This window comes from Acomys russatus, chromosome 18 (genome assembly GCF_903995435.1).
Source record: "Acomys russatus chromosome 18, mAcoRus1.1, whole genome shotgun sequence".
Lineage (NCBI taxonomy): Eukaryota > Metazoa > Chordata > Mammalia > Rodentia > Muridae > Acomys > Acomys russatus.
The window spans coordinates 60,618,161-60,638,570 of record NC_067154.1 but is presented as its reverse complement, the minus strand read 5'-3'; the positions used below and the strand labels follow the sequence as shown (position 1 = coordinate 60,638,570).

Below are 20,410 nucleotides of genomic sequence, written 5' to 3'. Positions count from 1 at the left end.
CCACCTCCTATCACAGACCTGCGTGTACAGCCCTCACCTCCCACCACAGACCTGCGTGTACAGCCCTCACCTCCCATCACAGACCTGCGTGTACAGCCCCCACCTCCCACCACAGACCTGCGTGTACAGCCCCCACCTCCCATCACAGACCTGCGTGTACAGCCCTCACCTCCCACCACAGACCTGCGTGTACAGCCCCCCCCACCACAGACCTGCGTGTACAGCCCTCACCTCCCATCACAGACCTGCGTGTACAGCCCCCACCTCCCACCACAGACCTGCGTGTACAGCCCCCACCTCCCACCACAGACCTGCGTGTACAGCCCTCACCTCCCATCACAGACCTGCGTGTACAGCCCTCACCTCCCACCACAGACCTGCGTGTACAGCCCCCACCTCCCATCACAGACCTGCGTGTACAGCCCCCCCTCCCACCACAGACCTGCGTGTACAGCCCTCACCTCCTATCACAGACCTGCGTGTACAGCCCTCACCTCCCATCACAGACCTGCGTGTACAGCCCTCACCTCCCATCACAGACCTGCGTGTACAGCCCCCACCTCCCACCACAGACCTGTGTGTACAGCCCCCACCTCCCACCACAGACCTGCGTGTACAGCCCCCACCTCCCACCACAGACCTGCGTGTACAGCCCTCACCTCCCACCACAGACCTGCGTGTACAGCCCTCACCTCCCACCACAGACCTGCGTGTACAGCCCTCACCTCCCACCACAGACCTGCGTGTACAGCCCTCACCTCCCACCACAGACCTGCGTGTACAGCCCTCACCTCCCACCACAGACCTGCGTGTACAGCCCCCACCTCCCACCACAGACCTGCGTGTACAGCCCCCACCTCCCACCACAGACCTGCGTGTACAGCCCTCACCTCCCACCACAGACCTGCGTGTACAGCCCTCACCTCCCACCACAGACCTGCGTGTACAGCCCTCACCTCCCACCACAGACCTGCGTGTACAGCCCCCACCTCCCACCACAGACCTGCGTGTACAGCCCTCACCTCCCACCACAGACCTGCGTGTACAGCCCCCACCTCCCACCACAGACCTGCGTGTACAGCCCTCACCTCCCATCACAGACCTGCGTGTACAGCCCTCACCTCCCACCACAGACCTGCGTGTACAGCCCTCACCTCCCATCACAGACCTGCGTGTACAGCCCTCACCTCCCACCACAGACCTGCGTGTACAGCCCTCACCTCCCATCACAGACCTGCGTGTACAGCCCCCACCTCCACCACAGACCTGCGTGTACAGCCCTCACCTCCCATCACAGACCTGCGTGTACAGCCCCCACCTCCCACCACAGACCTGCGTGTACAGCCCCCACCTCCCATCACAGACCTGCGTGTACAGCCCTCACCTCCTATCACAGACCTGCGTGTACAGCCCCCACCTCCCATCACAGACCTGCGTGTACAGCCCTCACCTCCCATCACAGACCTGCGTGTACAGCCCCCACCTCCCATCACAGACCTGCGTGTACAGCCCCCACCTCCCACCACAGACCTGCGTGTACAGCCCCCCCCTCCCACCACAGACCTGCGTGTACAGCCCCCACCTCCCACCACAGACCTGCGTGTACAGCCCTCACCTCCCACCACAGACCTGCGTGTACAGCCCCCCTCCCACCACAGACCTGCGTGTACAGCCCCCACCTCCCACCACAGACCTGCGTGTACAGCCCTCACCTCCCACCACAGACCTGCGTGTACAGCCCTCACCTCCCACCACAGACCTGCGTGTACAGCCCTCACCTCCCACCACAGACCTGCGTGTACAGCCCCCACCTCCTATCACAGACCTGCGTGTACAGCCCCCATCCCTAATCTTTCCTAGTGAGAACAGTAACGCCCATGTAGTGGGAAGAAATTTTCCATGTTCACTCATGGGATTGTCTGTTGGGCCATGAAGAAAATCATCACATATTTTAGCACACTCACAGTTTGACTCCTAGGAAGCAGGTGGTTAAAGTTGAGTGTTCTTATTATGTGCTCTGTGTAGGAGAAGAAAACGCATTCAAACTGTACACATGACATGACAGACTCTAACTAAAGTCCAGAATTATGTCAAAACCACATATTTTTATCATAAAGGTTATGATTTTTTTAAAACAGGCGTATGTTAGATTTCTAACAATGTAAAAATCTCTCACCAGATGGTACACCATCCCTTTTCAGAAATGTGTTCTGAGTTGGGTGTGCTGGCTCACACCTGTGAAGGGGGTTGGCTGTGGTAGGAGGCTAGCCTTGGCTAGAATGAGACCCTATCTCAAAGCTTAACTTATATTTCAGAGGGATGTTCTGTCTTGCACTTTCCCTCTAATAATTTTCTTCCTTCCTTCCTTCCTTTCTTTCTTTTTTGTTTTGTTTTGCTTTTTGTTTTTTTGAGACAGAATCTCTGTGTTGACCAGGCTGGCCTTCAACTCACAGCAATCTGCCTGCCTCTGCCTCCCGAGTGCTGGGATTAAAGGTGTGCGCCACCACGCCCGGCAACACAGCATGACCAAGGCGTCTTATTGAAGATTTGGTTGGGCTCACTGTTGCACAGGGATAAGCCTGCTGTGGCAGACAGGCATGGCAACAAGCTGAAGGCATGGCCACATCTGAAGGTGGCACAAGTCACTAAAGTCCCCAAACGCACCTCCAGCAACAGGGTCCCTTAGCAAGGCTGTACTTGCTGAAGCTCCCCAAGCAGTGCCAGCAACTAGGGACGTGCTGCAGTGTTAGGTGTCTTTTGTTGTACGATGTCCAGCAACATGGTCCCGATGTAGATGCAGGCAGCACCTTTTTAATTAATTAATTTATTTTATTAATTTATTCAGATTACAACTCAGTTGTTATCCCATCATTTATATCCTCCCATTCCTCCCTCCCTCCCACTTTCACCCTGTCCCCTCCCCTAGACCTAGGGCAGGTGGCACCTTTTTACTCTTCGGCAGACATCATCTACTTGCTCCATGGTGACGCGGCTGTCACCCTGCCACTGCATCTGCACTCAGAATGGAGTCAAATGCTGCTTGTGAAATAGGGTCCCTGCAGGCAAGGCGCAGCCTGAGCACATCTCCACACTGAGCAACCCAGGAAAGCCCCAGCTAACAACCTCAACTGTCCGCTTGGCCTCTGGGGTTCCAGTTACTCATGGTAACCCCATCTTGCTCCGTGGCCAGGCTGCCTCAGCAGCCCCCAGTGCTAGCATAATTTCTCGTTTCTCTGTTCTTTTGGTAAGAAGAGGAGATAGAAACTTGTTAGCCATGGCAGGAAGCCCAAAGCAGCAGTTCTGAGAACACCCCTTGCTGGAAGCCAAGGATGCCAGGGATGCCAGAGAGACTTCTGGTCCCTTGTTATCTCTCCCCCTTGTTGGGAGCTGTAAGGGAGGATGTGATGGAAACAGAGAGGAGGCAGCTGGACACCTTGTGCTTAGGCCAACCTGGCAAACCAGTTCAAACCCTGGATGAACAGTTCAGGGCGCCCTGCTTCTCAGGCCCACTCCTGCCATACGGGAGCTCTGCCTCTCTAGCTCCCACCTACGCCACCCATAACAAACTCCTCCCTAACACCCACCCCCTGTAGTCTTTGAATGTGAGACTAACTCAGGGAGCTTGGGCTACTGCGGAGTTTCCCACAGTCTTAGCCCAGGCTAGGAGCTAGGCTCACCAAACTGATCAAGGCTCTGTGTTCTCAAAGACACCCCACATTTTCCATATCGCTTTGAAATTTTAAAAAGATGTTATTTTTAATGGTGTGTGTGTGTGTGTGTGTGTGTGTGTGTGTGTGTGTGTGTGTGTGTACACATGAGGGCAGGTACCCTTAGAAGCCAGAAGATGAGCCAGGCTGGGTGTCACACACCTGTAATCCGAGCACTCAGGAGGCAGAGGCAGGCAGACCCCTGTGAGTTTGATACCAGCCTGGTCTACAAAGCAAGTCCAGGACAGGCAAGACTATGCAGAGAAACCCCGTCTCGAAAATGAAAAAAAAAAGGCAGAAGATAGCAGATCTCCTGGAGCTGGAGTTACAGGCAGCCGCGAGCTACCTGACACAGGTGCTGGGAACTGAACTGAGTGCAACGTGAGCTCCTAACTGCGGAGCCACACCTGCAGCCCTTCCTGTGGGCCTGTTTGTTCCCGAACCAGTTAAAGCAACGATGCTCCACTACTGCCCTCTCAGGGTTTTCAATGCTCTTCTCCACCAACAAAAATTGAAAAAACCAGCCGGGCGGTGGTGGCACACACCTTTAATCCCAGCACTTGGGAGGCAGAGGCAAGCAGATCGCTGTGAGTTCAAGGCCAGTCCGGCCTACAAAGTGAGCCCAGGACAGCCAAGGCTACACAGAGAAACCCTGTCTTGAAAAACAAACAAAAACAAAAAACCAAAACTTGCGCCCCCCCCCCCAAAAGAAAAAAACTCAAACAGCACCTTAAAAACACGCCTAGGCTGCTCATAGTGTAGGCAATTGTTTTAAACTTCAGCAACATTACCTTCTGCGTGCTTGCTGTACGGGTGGCTGCTTCCATCACAGAAGACCACTGGGAGTGGGGCTGGAGAGATGGCTCTGCGGTTAAGAGTGCTTGCTGTTTCTCAGAGAACCTGAGTTCCCAGCATCCACATTTCCAGGCAAGGCAGCTCCACACCTGACGCCCTCTTCTGGCCTCTGTAAGCACTACACTCACATGCATAAACCCCTATACATAACTGGGGGGAAAAAAAACAACCCAAACAAACAAACAGAGGACTTTTGAATCCTTAGTTTAAAAACACTTTGCATACATTTTGTGGAAAAGAACAAAAATCTTTCCTTAGGCATAATTCTCTTAATTCCTTAGGCATAATTCTCTTAATTCCTTGCATTGCTGATCTCAGCAGCACAGACACAAACGTGGACCAAGAGAGCCCATGGCCCTGTGTGAGAACAACGTGCAAACCCCTGTTTGGTGTTTTTTAAGGCATTTATTTTACAAATTGTGTACCTGTAAGGTTTTCCAACAATGAGATAGAATATTCAGTGAGCTTGTACTATAATTTTTAGGAAAAATAATCTATTTTTTTACATTTTATAAACAAAACCCTCTGCAATGTTAGTGGTTTTCTCATTTATTTATTTTTGTTTTTTGAGACAGGGTTTCTCTGTGTGGCCCTGGCTGTCCTGGACTTACTTTGTAGACCAGGCTGGCCTCAGACTTACAGAGATCTACCTGTCTCTGCTTCCTAAGTGCTGGGATTGGGTATGCACCACCATGCCCAGTTTATATTGGCAAGTTAAAAAAATATTTATTATGTATACGATGTGGTGCCTGCATGTGTGCCTGCAGGTCTCATTATAGGTGGTTGTGAGCCACCATGTGGTTGCTGGGAATTGAACTCAGGACCTCTGGAAGAGCAGTCAGTGCTCTTAATCTCTGAGCTATCTCTCTAGCTCCTCATATGTGAATGTAAAAGTCTTCTGTTGGATGTGGCTGGTCATGTATCAGCTTCGACTCTAAAGTACTTCAGAAAGATAAACTATACATTAGGAACGTCACTACTCTTGCAAAGGACCTGGATTCATCCTCGGTACTCACACTGGGCAGTTCACAGTGGCCTCCAGCTCCAGGGGCTCTGATGGCCTCTGTGGGTCTTGAATTCGCATACACACGCATACACCCTGGCCCATCCATACACATAATTAAAAAAGAAAAATATACAATCAAGAAAAGAAAAAAAAAAAAAAAAAAAAAAAAAAAAAAAAAAAAAAAAAAAAAAAAAGAGCATGCCAGGCAGTGGTGGCGCACGCCTGTAATCCCAGCACTCGGGAAGCAGAGGCAGGTGGATTGCTGTGAGTTCGAGGCCAGCCTGGTTTGCAAAGTGAGTCCAGGACAGCACAGAGAAACCGTGCCTCAAAAAACCAAAAAGAAAAAAAAGTAACAATATAAATGAAAAGTCCCATTATCTGCTCTTGTGGACTGTACAGTTTACCCTTGCTCATTCAAATGCTGATTTTTCTACCCCACTATCTGGTTTCAATCCGGACATTGCAGGATCATGTTTATCCTAAGTATCTCCTGTCTCAAGTCTGTATACACATTCCACCAAGTGTTCTCTGTTGCCAATAAAAGCCAACTAGCCAGTGCTGAGCATGGGACATCCTGGTCCAGCGAGGGGAGGACAAAGAGAGGAAGCAGAAGATGGAGCCACAAGGACACCGGGAAACACCAGGAGAAATGAACCAGACCTAGGACATGAGTAAAAACAAAGTGTAATGTGGGAAATCTGCATGGGAGGGGGCTATACTGGCTTGGAGGCTTAGGATGGAGTCATTATTGCCCAGCACTGTGCTCTAGGCTAATAGATCCCAGTCTCTCTGTGTGCTTATTTGGGCAAATAGCTGGTTAGGGAGTAACCAGCCGCTTTACTAAAAATATAAATCAATATTAAATGCTAGTAATCATTCTATGATTATCTTAGTGTATTTACCACCAATCTCTCTACTAAATCTGTTGGGATAAAACTGACTAGATACTGTATATTTTTCAGACAAAGACTCCTTCCTGTTTGCTCCCTGGAAAAGGGGTGAAACATTTTGCCTGCAAGGTTGCTGTGAGAACTCAAGTGAGGTGACGAGTGTGGAATGCCAGGGAACCAGCCACGCCTGTCATCCCAGCACTGGGGACTTGAGGCAGCAGGGCCAGGAGTTTAAGGCCAGCCTCGGCTACATAGTGACTTTGATGCCAGCCTCGGCTACATGATACTGTTTCAAGCCTTGAGCAAATGATCCAGGTATAAAAAGGCAGCCTGGGGGATGAGCGAGGGCCAGCCTAGGCTACAGTGATGGCAGCCTGGGGGATGAGGCTGCCCTGAGCTCCCTGATGCTATGGTTCTGGGGGACTAAATTCAGGGTCCCTGTGTGCTGAGGAAGGGAACACCCTAGACCCTTCTTTCTTCTCTGACCCTCTACCTCCCCACTAGCCGTGCTGGCAGTTTGTTAGCTTGTTTTACCCCTAGAACTGTAAATGTTTTAAAAAGTCAACCCAGGTATTAACTTTTATCGTTTTTATGTTTAAGCTACCGTGTAACTGCAATCCTTTCTGGAGCAGTGCGGTGCTGATACAGGTACACACTGTGGTGACCTAATCTGGGCGGCTGGTTTTCCATCATGCCTTGCATGCTTTGTATTACTGTTACTGTGGAAGGGGGCTGTGGTGGTTTGAATGAGGCTTAGTCACCAGGGGCAGAGCTGATGAGAATTAAACCATTAGGAGGCGTGGCCCTGTCGAAGGTGGGCTCCGGTGAGGTTTCAGAAGCACACACCAGTGTCTGAGAATCAGGGCGTGAAGCTCTCAGCTGCGGCCCCAGCACCATGCCTGCCTGGCTCCATGTTTCACGCTGCTCCCCGCCAGGATAACAACGGCAAAGGCCTCTGAAGCTGTAAACCCTCAAAGTCAAAGGTTTCCCTTTCTAAGGGCCGCCTTGCTCATGTCTCTCTTCATGGCAATAAAACTTTATTAAGATAGAGGCCCGTGGTGTTTGCTGTCAAGCCTGACAACCTGGGTTTGCTTCCGTGCTCCCAGTGGGTGGGGGGCCCCACAAGTTGTCCTCTGACCTCTACAGCTACACCACTGCGCATGTGCTCACAGATTTGAGCATACACAATACATGTAATAGAAAATGGGTGAGCTGATATGTGGGCTCAGCCCAGAGCCCACACACTCTTCCTTATGGTGACGTCTGCCAAGACAGGTATGTTGGACTATTACAAGCTTCCTGGAAGGACACCTCAGAGGCCCACAAAAGACCAATCCAGGCTGGGTCAAGTACAGGGGTGCCTGCAGCTCACAGCGGTTCCCTGACTGAGTCCTCAATATCTGGAAGGCATGGATACCTATCAAGAAAGCCAATTTCATTCCAGGGAATTGCAAATGTGTCTGTTTGGATCAAGTCTGAATGGTTTTTCAGAAACATAATCTGAGGAAATAAGCTGGAAATGAGTGAACTTTTCAGTCCATGTCCACCAATTCTCCACTGTAGATGGAACACACGGCCTCCCACTGTGCTATATCCTAGTCCATTGTGTAGCTCAGGCTGTGGATGGCATCTGGAGATGATTCATGGGGAGCTGCCCCCTAGGACATAGGTGTTATCTGCCCCAACATAGGCACACAGGCTGGATAATCCAATTATCACCAACACTCTGCCACACACGTCAGAAAACTTGGAGGCCATAGTGGGAGGCAACTATGCACTGCCATCGTTCCAGCCCCACAGAAGGCAGTATGGCTGCGGTGTGTGCTGCTAAAGCAAACAGGTCCAGGCAGTCTTGGGGAGAGCAGAGCACCCCGGGTGTGGAGTTCCTCCATCTCAGTCTGAGGTATGGGGACTTTGGTTGAGACAGCCAGGACCCCATCTGCACCTCTTGCTTTGTATTTCCTTCAGCAGGGACTTCTGTGCAAAGACAGCTGGGCACTGTACCCAGCTTCCCATGGACTGGATGGACACGTTGTCTCCTGGACTTCTGGAGTCTATGTCCCCCGTGATGCAGAAGGCAGGGAGCAGATACCTCCTGTCTGCCATACATGTCCAGGGTCCCCTACTACTGTGGTCCAGGCGAGACACTGCTCCCTACAGAGCACCTCCCCTTGGTGCTCCCCACTTTCTGGCTAGTTCATCTTCACTGACTTCTTCAAACATCCACAGCAATGCAGGCTCCTGGCTTTTGCAGTCTTTTCCTATGAGAAACGGTGCATGGACGCTATGCTGATGGCCTGTATTTTTAAAGATAGAACCCTTTCCCTCCAACGAACACAGGGCCTCATGTGTAGTGCAAGTTTAAACAGGCTTTTATTTTAGTCCCAGGTATATGGGGCTGCTTTAGTCTGTCCACATGTATTAACTATGACTGTCGCATGCTCTGGCAGGAGTGTGATATTGGGCAGCTGCACAGTTTAATAATTCCGAGGACTCTTGAGAGAGTATAAATCCTAGAGCTGGGGGTGGGACTCTGAGAAAGGAGGCTGCTGCTCCTGGTTGCTGCTGATGCAGTTTAAGCTGGAGATAGGGAGCTGGAGAGAGAGAGAGATGGCCCAGCAGTTAAGAGCACTGGTTGCTCTTCCAGGTCAGTTCCCAGCAACCACACGGTGGCTCACAACCATCTATAATATGATCTGATGCCCTCTTCTGGCCTGCAGGTGAACATGCAGATAGAGCACTCATCTCATAAAAACAGCAACAACAAAAAGACACCCTCCCCAAAAAACCAAAACAAACAAAAAACAAAACAAAAACACAACCCAGGAGATAACCTGAAACAGATTGGACTTGCCCCAAGTAACCCAGCGAGCCTAACTGGTACCTTCTTTCTCCTCCCCAGTGTTGGGGGCTGGAAGGTATTGGGATCGGTAAGGGTTGCCAGGGAGGCAGGGGCATAAGGAAGCAGAATATTAAAGTGTGCCTACACACGTGTGTGCTTGCCAGACAGGCACCTTACACTGAGCTGGGTAGCAGGAGTCACAACTGAAACTTTCACTTGTGCCATGTGCTGCTTGGAAACTGCCTTCTTCCCTTCACTGAAGACTGGACTTGGCGCCTCACACTTGCTAGATGACTGTAGCATCACTCTTTTCTTCTTCCTGAGACAGGGTTTCTCTATGGAGCCCTGGCTGGCCTCGAACTCACAGAGATCAGCTTGCCTCTGCCTCCTGAGTGCCAGGACTAAAGACGTGTGCCACCGCACACAGCTAGTCTTTCATCTTTTCTGAGAGGATCTCTCATAGCCTGGGGACTGCAGCATGCCAGACAAGCACTGAACCAGCTGAGCCACTGCTCTTGCTGTAGTTTTAGGGGCTGGCAAGATGGCTCAGTGGGTAAAGGCGCTTGCTACCAAGTCTGACAGCTTGAGCTTGACTCCCGCCTGGGACTAACAACGGAAGGAGAGAACAACTCCATCAAATTGTCCTCTGACCTCAAAACAGCACTACAAAGCGTGCACACTAATAATGTACTAAAGTAATAACTAAAAAACAAAACAACTTCTAGTAGTGGCTCAAGGGACAGCTCAGTGGTTAACAGCATGCACTGGAGTTCAGTTCCAAGCACCCACAGGGTAGCTCAGGAACATCCACAACTGCAGGTCTGGGAGCTCTGATGCCCTCTTCTGGCCACCTCAGGCAGTGCACAGGTGGCACCCAGACATACACAGAGGCTAACAGTCATGTCCACAACAAAGCAAACAAATCACCTGAAGATGAAATTGATACAGCAATAATCTAGGCAGATGGGGAAGGGCTAATTGAGGGCCCTAATTGAGTAGCCACAGTTAGTTGGCTACTTACCCTTTTGAATTGCCTATTTGTACTTTTAAACAGGAAACCTTTGAAGACAAGGAAATAATGACAAAATGCTTAGAGCTGGGAATCCAGTTGCATCATGAGTATTTATTTACTTATGGGTAGTGTTAAAAAATACTCAGGGGAAAAAAAAATTAAACAAGAAAACAAAAAAAACCAAACCAAAAACCACCTCAGAATTGAGTTATGCAGTGTGAACTATTATAAAAATACCAGGAAAGATGGAGCCATAGTTTTCTTTCTCCAGAAACTTCAAATTCATAAAGTATGCCCCTCACTGTGGCACAAAAGGGAAAAGTGCTCATTTTCATCTTGCACAGACAGAATGAGGCGTTCCAAGAGTCTCCTGCGCACCTTTAGTTGGCTGTGTCTCAGGCTGTGAGCAGACAGAGTGGCCTCTGGCAGCACCCGCCTCTCCCCACCAATTCAACGCCAATCCCTCTGCTCACCAGTACACTGCTCCAGATCCCACTAGGGACCCACGGGAGGCCCTTGTCCTCAGCACAGAGCATGCAGTTCGTCACAAATCCCAGCATCTAGCCACATGGCACTTCAGCTTGGCATGGCCACATTTGTCACGCTTCTTTTCCGCCTGTCGTTCCATGAACTGAGCAGCAGCCATGACCTGCTCAGCCTGGAGCAGAGGGTCACTGGTGCCGGCTCTTCCTCTCCAGGAACAGACTGCTAAGCTCGTCCAAACATCAGTACACCCCTTTTCCAGGAGGCCCAAGGCACCTGCTCAAAGCACTGACCACTGCTCTAGTCACTAAGCATCCAGACTAAGCATGTGGTGGCTAGAGGCTGACCGCATATCCAAGGACATGTGCTAACCAGTGAGCATCTACATAGAATCCTTTTAACCTCTAGCTTACTCCAATTTTATTTAATGAAGTAATACAAATCATTTAAAGAAAGAAATGTTTAATTTTAAATTCTGATTTATGCATAAAACTCATTTTTGTATCACAGTTAAATTTAGTACAAACTATGAAAACGTTAACACTGAAGTTCCAACAAAAATCCATTAAGATCTCATAGAAAATTACTTAGGGAAACAACAGCTAGTCAGTTACTGCTCTGGGGTTAATACACAGAGGGGAAAAATGCACATATTTTACTGAAATTTTCAGTAATTAATTTTAGCCATAATACTTCTAAAATTAAAAAAAAAAAAAAAATCAAACGATGTGTGTGGCTCTAAATGTGATTACAATGTGTAATGAACTAAAAAAAAAAAAAAAAAAAAAAAACTAACCAGAACAATTTGATTTTTCAAAAGCTGGTTGAATTTGCAAACCTTAAGAATGCCAGTTGTGAACAGAATAGTTGTGTCATAGTTGAGCTTAAATTAACTCCAAGGTGGCAAGTACACACTTCCACGGCTGCACTGCAGAAGAAAACATTCCGAGCCAGAACTATCACCTTAGAAACACCAGCTCACTCTCACTCTGAAGCAGGAAGGAACCAGACAGACAGCACTGAAGCCTTACACAGCCTCCTTGTTTCCAATGCTGTTTATTGAGGAGCGACTGAGACCACTGCCAGACATGCCAACGACAGTTCACATTCAAGGGCCGGAAGAGGAAGGGCCGCCACACGGAGCCACTGCATATGCCTTACGGGGAAAGAACCAAAGTGACATCAAGTGACAGCCTCGTGTTTCTTGTTTGTCATAAGTTGTTCGCAGCTGGTTGGCTGGGTAAAGGCGTCTTTCTACCCCACAGACTCTCACTCCCATTTACAGAAGGAACAACAGGCAGTCTCCCAGTCTGCTTAGCACACACCTACGCGGATGAACTCATCTGGAAGCCGCTCTGCTGTGTTTCTGGAGGGCGACTGAGGAGCTTGTTCCTCCTTTCCCTTCACGTGGGTGGCACAGCAATAGAAAAACACTCTGCAGCGCCACCATGGGGCTTACGGGACCTCCTCGCAGGTGTGACGAGATCCACGCAGTCCACTCTCCACACAGCTCCAGGAGAATGGGCCTACACACAACACTACAGCTCTCTCTTGCTCAAAAACAAAACAAAGAAACCTAAACAAAAGGGTAAACGTTTATTTGGAGTTAGTTTTCTGGCAGGCGGTGCTAAGGCTTCAGGCTGAGTTCAGGAGCTCCTGTATGGCCGTCTGCTGCTCCGGACTGAGCTGTGCTATGCACTCAGCCCACAATCCTCCAGAAGTCTGTGGAATGGACACATGTAGACTCAGTGATGGCTTCACGCATTTGGTAAGCAGCACACACATTAACAGACGGGCACAAGGCACACAGAAACTCCAAGGCTTAATGAGAATCGTTAGTGCATTTCTTTCAAAGGTATTTCATTCACAGACAACTACCAGAAGTCCACTAAGATGTTGCAGTGTTTCGGTTCTGTTCTGTTCTGACAACCAATCATTAAGCTGCATCTTTCTCGTTTATCTATTTGGAAAATAATCACCACATATATGCCGAGTACCAACAGGAGGACTTAACATGCTCAGCGGGAAGATTATATTAATGACCCATTTGAAACTTGCTAACATAGACTAGGGATATGAGAGGCCTACCACCAAACATCTGGAAAATTCACCTTTGCTTTTCTAGCTCAGCCAGACCAGCTTACCTGTACTTGGCGAACCACGTTGGCCAGGCGCTTGGCACAGGGATCTTCATGTTTGATGGCCTCGTGCATCTCTCCTTCCGCAATTATAATGAATATTTTGGGTAGATTGGTATTGTTTGGGCCAAGAACAATTGGATGATTACTGAAAAAAGGAAAACAAGAAACCACCTTTGTAAGTGAAATCTGAGAGGAATCCCTCACGGCCACACTTCCTGGTGTTGTACAAGGCAATCACGTGCTCTTAAAGACCAAATGTCCTTTTGGCTCAGTAAGAAGAAAGCCGGCTGGTTTTGCTCAGTAGGTCTGCAGCTTCTTCCTGTGTAACTCAGGAAAAACACACTTGGCTCGGTGCTCACAATTTTTTTTAGGACTAAACAAGAGAAGTAAATGCTTTGTATCAAACAATCTACATCTTATCAAAACCAACCAACAAAACAAGCCCCAAGAGAGTCTTGTTGTCTTAAATCTGTAAACCCAGCAAACAGGAGGCTGGACGAGGAGGGCCAAGTTTAAGGCCAGCTTGGGCAACTTAGTGAGACCTTGTCTCTAAGAAAAACAGTGGGGGTTCAGGCATACAGGACTTGCCCAACATACTGAGACACTTGTTATCTGGTCACTAGTCCAACGTAACAACCAACCGACAACATTACCAAGAATCATGTTTGGTACAGCAAACAGTTTCCAAGGGTAGCGTGGGTGTTTCAAGAGTAAACTAGGGATAAACTTCAGGCAGGCTTAAGGGGAAGAGAAACATAATAGGGGTGAGTGGAAGGCACTTCCAAGGGGAGGTCAGGTAGCCTGAGGGCGTCTGTGTCAGATGTGCGCAAGGACAGTGTAGTCTGAGGTGGCTATCGCATCCCTCACAGCCCAGTGGGTCATGAACACACACATTACTTATGAACAAGAACCAAACAGGCATAAAGGAATATGCTAAAAAAACAACACAATACAAAAAACCAGAACAAAACCCACGAGTTCTGCTGGACACAAACAAATACACACAGCAATTACAGCTGAAGAGCCAAGACAGCGTCATAGCCAAATGGCTGTGTGTTGGGTAAGAAAACCACCAGGGAACTGCTTTGACCCTGAAGTTTCTAAAGCTACCATGTTGCTATAGCTCAAATACCCACAGCAAAAGACTGAATGACGACAGCACAGCACAGGGCCAGACCCCAACTGCTGTGGCTGTACCCTTCGGGCTGGTGTTAGCCTTCTTCCCTTCACACAGGGTCTTGCTATGCTGCCAAGGATGTTCTTGGACTTCGCCCTTGGCCTCCCTTCCCCAGTGCTGAGGTTATACATGGCTTCCCCAGACTTGACGGACAGGAAATGTAGTGGGCAGCAGGGCAGGGGACGGCGACTTTCTTCAAACAGTATTTGCTAACATGAGTGCAGAAAGAACAGCTCCCCCCCACTGGTCAGGGCTGAGGTTCACCCTCACAGCTTTCCGTCACAGGGGAGGGGGAGGCCTGCCTGTGTGTGCATACCTTTCAATCAGGTCGCACAGATAGCTGAAGGTCTGCACAGCCTCTTCTTTGTCTTCATGGAGCGGCAGCCAGGACAACCAGTGCGGCAGGACTTCTTCAACGTTTACACAGTCGGGCTTGAACTTCATAATCTTCCCCACTGCTGAGATGCAGTTCTCAGTGGCGTTGACATTTTCTTTGGTCTTAGAATCTGCAGACTGAATAACTCTTACAAGCAGTGGGAGGGCTTCTAAAATACACAAGCACAAACGGGGCAGCTAAGCTTCAGGCTGATGCAGACGAACGTCAAGGCTTCCATCTTTGGTGGTGGCGTTACTGATGGCTGACGTGTAAGAGGGCTACACCCTCGGCCTCACTGTGGGAATCAGGTGCAGCTGAGAGCCCCCCACGCGCACAGCACGCACATGCCCGCAGCCTGCACCCCTCCTATACTTGAGGGCATCAGGCTTTAGCACCTGCCCATTGCCCCCCAGCTGTTCGTGGTTTTTGCTTGTTTATTTGTTTTTGGAGACAGGGTTTCTCTGTGTAGCCCTGGCTGTCCTGGACTTGCTCTGTAGACCAGGCTAGGCTGAAACTGCTTCCCGAGGGCTGAGATTAAAGGCGAGCGCCACCACGCCTGGCTTTCCTCAGTCCACTTTCCCACAATACAGTTTGTGCAATAGATGGGGAAAGGAGAGTAAGATTAAGAAGGAATTACAGAACAAGAAGGGGCGGGTGGGTGGAGAATAAAGCAGGACCGGGAACAGCACGTGCACTGGTGCCTGGAGGAAGGCGCCCAGAGCACAGCAAGCACGTGTACCTGTACAGAAAGGGCGGTAGTTCTCTCCACCATACTGTGCCATGACGCCGAGCCCATATGCCGCAGCTTGCCTGACTTCCGGGCTGTTGTCACACACATACTGGAGCATGGGCCTTAAGAAATATTCTGCATACTTAAATGACGCTGGACTACAGTGTTCTATGACATCATCGAAGATACACAATCCCCACTGTCTGTCTGGCCATGGTCTATGTGGACACTGTAAAAATAGAGCCTTTTTAAGTATTGAGTACTGGTACAAAAAGTGTCAACAACTCATTATGGAGTATCTGCTTGTAGAATGTACCTGACACAGGAAACTGAAACATAGTAACAACAACACTGGAAGGAATACACACACTTCAGTAACCTCACAATAAAAGAACTTGTGTGACTTGTTACAGAATCCCATGCAGTGTGCTGGCAAGGCAGCAATGTCCATGCATTTGCTTTCTAAGGGGGGAAAAAAAAGGGTAGAGGATGCAGCCGTGTGCACAGTGCTGTGCTTGCGATGCCAGCTACCCAGGTTAAGACAAGATCCACTAAGTCCAGGAGTTTAGCAGCACCCGGCCCTGGTGGGCAAACACCACTGAGCACAAACGGAGCGGTGTGCATCAGGTTCTCAGGTGACCTGTAATACCACAACCCCCAAAGACCAGCTCATTTCAAAAGACGTATGCTATAGATGTCAAGTTCTCCTCCAAGACGAGGGGCTGGGTCCTGACAGGGCGCGTGCACTAGAACCGAAGCACTGACCAGCCCCTCAGATGCGAGCTGGGCCTGGTGGTAAGGCCTGCTTAGGGTGAGGCAAAATGGTTCCAGTTCCACAGCAGCCTGGGCTGCTCAGCAAGACTGCATCTTAAAAGGAAGAAGAGAGCGGTGTGGTTTGCGGTGGGCGGCAAAAGGAAGAAGAGAGGGGCTGGTGACAGCTCCATAGCAGCGCTTGCCTAATACTCGCAGAGCCCCATATTCTGTGCAACTGTAGTTGTTAATGCACAAAACGCTGTGCGTGTGTGGGAGCACACGTGATAAATCTACTTGTGTTTACACTGTTAACCTCTAACTGTTCCATATATAATGTTTTTAAGGTCTTTAGAAACCAAGTAGGTGGGCTTATTAGCTGAAGACCACAACTGCAGACTGTACCCAGCAACCTCTACTTATTGAGGGCATAGAAAACATACAGGGTTATGCACTAAGCTGCATAGTTTAAAACGCTCGGTGAAAATTCCAAAACCGAGGCCCATCTTAGACCACAAGTGTACGGCACTATTTGCAGCAATGAGAACAGCTTGTAGGTGGCTAACACTTACGATCAGGTTGACAATTAGCGGAAGCAGCTGTTCAAACCACGGCAACACCTTTTCTTTGTAGCTACTGAATATCGAGTGTAAAATATCTGAGACTTTAGTCAGTATATAGACATCATTGTCGTCCTGAAACAGAAGCACAGCACACGCCCACATGGGTTAGAGACTGTCCTCTTGAGTATTTGCAGCAACATGTATGAGACTCTACTAAGAACTGGGAGGCTGGAACAACCCTGAGGTCTGACAGTTGACCTGGGCCGTGGAGGAGGGGCGGGTGACTGTAGCTGCCTGGAAACTACTTTCAGCAGGATGCTTCTTTACACTAGAGTGGGGTGGGGGGACATGGAGAGCGTGGTCATGCAGGCCTAAGCACAGGAGACATACGGACTTGTGAGCATAGCTCACTAGAGAGGCCACATGGCGTGCACAGATGCTGGCTCTGCCTGTAGTCAAAATGTTTGACCCTGTGCCCCGAGGCACTTGGAAGGCAGAGTAAAGAGCATCCTAAGTTCAAGTCCAGTCTAGACAACACACTGAAACACTGTAAAGTAAAAACCTTTCCAAATAAAGAAGGCTAGAGATATTAGGGCAAGGACAGAAGCCCCAGGATAGAATGCTTGTCTGCGAGGCCCCAGGCCTTAGGGTTGACAGGCACTCTAAACAAGCACTGGATGTGGGCAAACACCACTGAGCACTAACGGAGCGGTGCGCATCAGGTTCTCAGGTGACCTGTAATACCAAAACCCCCAAAGACCAGCTCATTTCAAAAGACGTATGCTATAGATGTCAAGTTCTCCTCCAAGACGAGGGGCTGGGTCCTGACAGGGCGCGTGCACTAGAACCGAAGCACTGACCAGCCCCTCAGATGCAAACGCCATGTAAGCGACTCCTGAAGGCGGCGAGTTACCTCATCCTGCAGCGACTCCTCCACCTGCTCATCATAGTCTTCGTCCTGTCTTTTAACCTGCCGCAGCTCCTGGTTCTTGAAGTGCTCCTCCAGCTTGGCTTTCAGGATCCCCCCCAGCTCCTCGAAGTGCTCATTGTTGAGGCAGCCGTCCCCCATCACCTCAGTGCACTGAGGGAACAGATGCTCCAAGTTTGAGAAACGTGAACACAGCTCACAAGTGTGCACTTTTAGTTTACATTTGAGGGATTTCACCAAGGAGATGTCTTTCAGGCTTATTTTACGTATGCCTCAGGTTGAGAATTCAAAGCCAGAACAGCCACTGACCTCACCCCCCTACCATATCCATCTATTTCTGAGAGCAAATAAGAGGTGTAAACTGTGAGCGGGGATCTTAGGAATTAACAGGAGAGGATTGGACATAAATGGTGCAATATCTGCAGTTAAGATTACTAGTTCCAGCCAAGTGTGGTGGTGCACACCTGTAATCCCAGCACTCAGGAGGCAGAGGCAGGCTGGTCTCTGTGAGTTCGAGGACAGCCAGGACTACCTAGGGTAAGCCTGTCTCGGGCAAAGAAAGGATTACTAGTTCCACAAAAGGCACTTACAAGACTTTCTTCTGTGATCCTAGGAATGCACACTAACTGCCTAATGCAGTTGAAGCCCCAGCTTTCCCACCAAGACTGAGGACCCTATGTAACTGCCACTCCATCCACATGAAGCAGTCCTTCCAGTATAATCTATTCCTCAAAAGCTGACTTCTCAAGCAACAAAGATGATAGTTCAGAGCAATTATTCCAACATTCTCGGTGAGAAATGCTATGCAACATCAACAAACCCCACCACTCTGCGCCCTCATTCATCCAGCAGAGAACAAACAAACATGTCTTACAAAGCAGAAGGGAAATCCTCAGAGAAAACATTCACCTTTGCAAAGGAGTGCATGATCTCCGAGAGGACGTCTGAATCAGGCTCCGTGCCAATGGCCTTGATGAGAGCATCACACATGAAGTGCCACATCTGTGTGAGGTACTCGGGGCCCCGGACTCTCGCACACTCCAGCAGAAGAGGCATGGACTCTGCAGCCGCCACTCGGACCCGTTTTGTCATTAAGGAAATGCACCCAGGAAGCTCTGGTGAAGCCCAGCAGACGCGTGCTTGTGTTAAATGTAAGGTGGGCACAACCCAGCAAGGGATTCCTGTCACAGCAGCCTGTCGGGTGACAAAGTGAAGGGCCTCTCACTGCATCAGACTCTGTGGGACTTGTTGGTTTCCAACGCGGACCAGTTGGCTCTTCCCTGTCTACTATCACGTATAAAGTAACTTCCTCTAAATAGTAATTTCAGAAGCTAGGGGCTGGAGAGATGGCTCACCTTTTAAGAGAATAATTGTTGCTTTTGCAGAGGACCGGGATTCAGTTCCCCTAAATCCACATGGTTTGTAATTTACCCTTAACTCCAGTTCCAGGGGCTGTGATGGTCTCCTCTGACCTCCATGGCACCAGCAGACATGTACACATGCATTTACTCAGGCAAAGCATTCATACGCATAAAGTAAAACTTCAAATATAAAAAAATAAGTCAAAAGGGAGTTCCGGGGGCTGGCTCAGTGGTTTGATTTCCAGCACTCACATGGTGGGGCCCAACCCCCTGTAACTCCAGCTCCAAGGGACCGTGTGCCTTCTGGTGTCCTCTAGGTAATGCACACACGTACTGCACAGATGCAGAACTGGGCGAGGCATCCATACACATAAGAGGGTAATTCTAGCTCCTCCTCTGGCATCCCCAAGAAACGCTGCTGGAGAACTAACTGCCTGCTCTCTGGGAACACCACTGAGCTTTCAGGTTGGTCTTTAACCGACTTTATCAAACTAAATGTGTGAAGAGTAAAACACCCACAGGTACTGACCATACCTATCGGGCTTGAAGATGGAGGGTGCACTGAGATTTAGCGAGGTGTCCCCCAGAGGTGTGACCACTTTAGGAGCTGTAGGGAATGGCAGGTGCCAGCGGCACGAGGAAGCCCTGCGGGCCTCTGTCATGTGAGGGCAGAAGGCTGACTACCGCGTGGTTATCAGTCTCCTTTCTACGCCTGTGGTATAAGGTAAAGCAATGAAGGCACACGCAGCCAGCACACAGCCAACCTAGAGCAAACGAACAGCAACAGTGAGATGCAGTTCAGGTTCTGTTGAAGGATATCGTCATGGAAATAAAACTTCAGCAGAGGGACCATCAGTTTGACAACCTGCTCAGTGTATTCCACAAAACCTTCCTTTAATTCCTTAGCATAGCAAACCTGAAAGAGAGAAACCAAGGTCCATGTTACAGGGTTTCAGAGAGATTAAGTGACTCTGTGACCACATCTGTTCTACACCCTGAATCAGAGCAGTCAGCACACTTTTGCTCATTTCTCAAAAGACAATCTTAGCCATCTACTATAGGTTTGCCCGGAATAGACAAATCCACAAAAACCCTTCACCCTTGAGCCCTATACTCCAAACCCTCTATAAAATGTCTATAACAGCGACTGGTACAGATGGCTCTGGGTGAAGAAGCGCTTGCTGTGCAAGGCTAACCACCCAAGACCCAGCGCGGACCATGGCAGTGGAGGAGATGGCCCATCTCTAAGGCTGTCCTCTGACCTTCAGTTGTGCACCAGGAGCTTGTGAGCGCTTGCATTCTCACACCAGAATAATAAGCAAAGGAGAAAATCTACAGGTGCAAAAGGTCTAGAGTAATTTTTATAAGATTATTAAAAAGACTTATGAACAATTGAGTAACTCTCACAGAGGATATATACAGAGCACAGTGAGATTGCGGCACCATACCAACATCTGGCAGGCGGTTGACTTTTCTTCCAGCCCTGCAGTTTTAATACCAAAGCTCTGCTGATCTCCGAGGTTCACAAACTCCCAGCCGTCATCGTCACTCATGTTCTCCATGTCCTGGGCTAGTCACAGCAAAGAAGA

At 49.4% G+C, this 20,410-nt stretch overlaps 1 protein-coding gene across 1 annotated transcript in view; it reads right to left on the bottom strand.

Annotated features, from left to right (window-relative positions):
• Positions 1-12,372: 12,372 nt before the first annotated feature.
• The window catches only part of Ipo5 (importin 5), a 36,492-nt gene continuing 28,454 nt past the window's right edge, over positions 12,373-20,410 (bottom strand). Inside the window, exons 17-25 of the mRNA XM_051160983.1 lie at positions 20,270-20,391; positions 19,641-19,737; positions 18,370-18,542; positions 17,446-17,613; positions 16,542-16,664; positions 15,229-15,448; positions 14,430-14,658; positions 12,940-13,081; positions 12,373-12,517 (exon numbers count right to left, since the gene is read on the bottom strand). Of these exons, the coding sequence (XP_051016940.1) occupies positions 12,431-12,517; positions 12,940-13,081; positions 14,430-14,658; positions 15,229-15,448; positions 16,542-16,664; positions 17,446-17,613; positions 18,370-18,542; positions 19,641-19,737; positions 20,270-20,391 (1,361 nt within the window). The 3' untranslated portion in view covers positions 12,373-12,430. The remainder of the gene's footprint in view (positions 12,518-12,939; positions 13,082-14,429; positions 14,659-15,228; positions 15,449-16,541; positions 16,665-17,445; positions 17,614-18,369; positions 18,543-19,640; positions 19,738-20,269; positions 20,392-20,410) is intronic.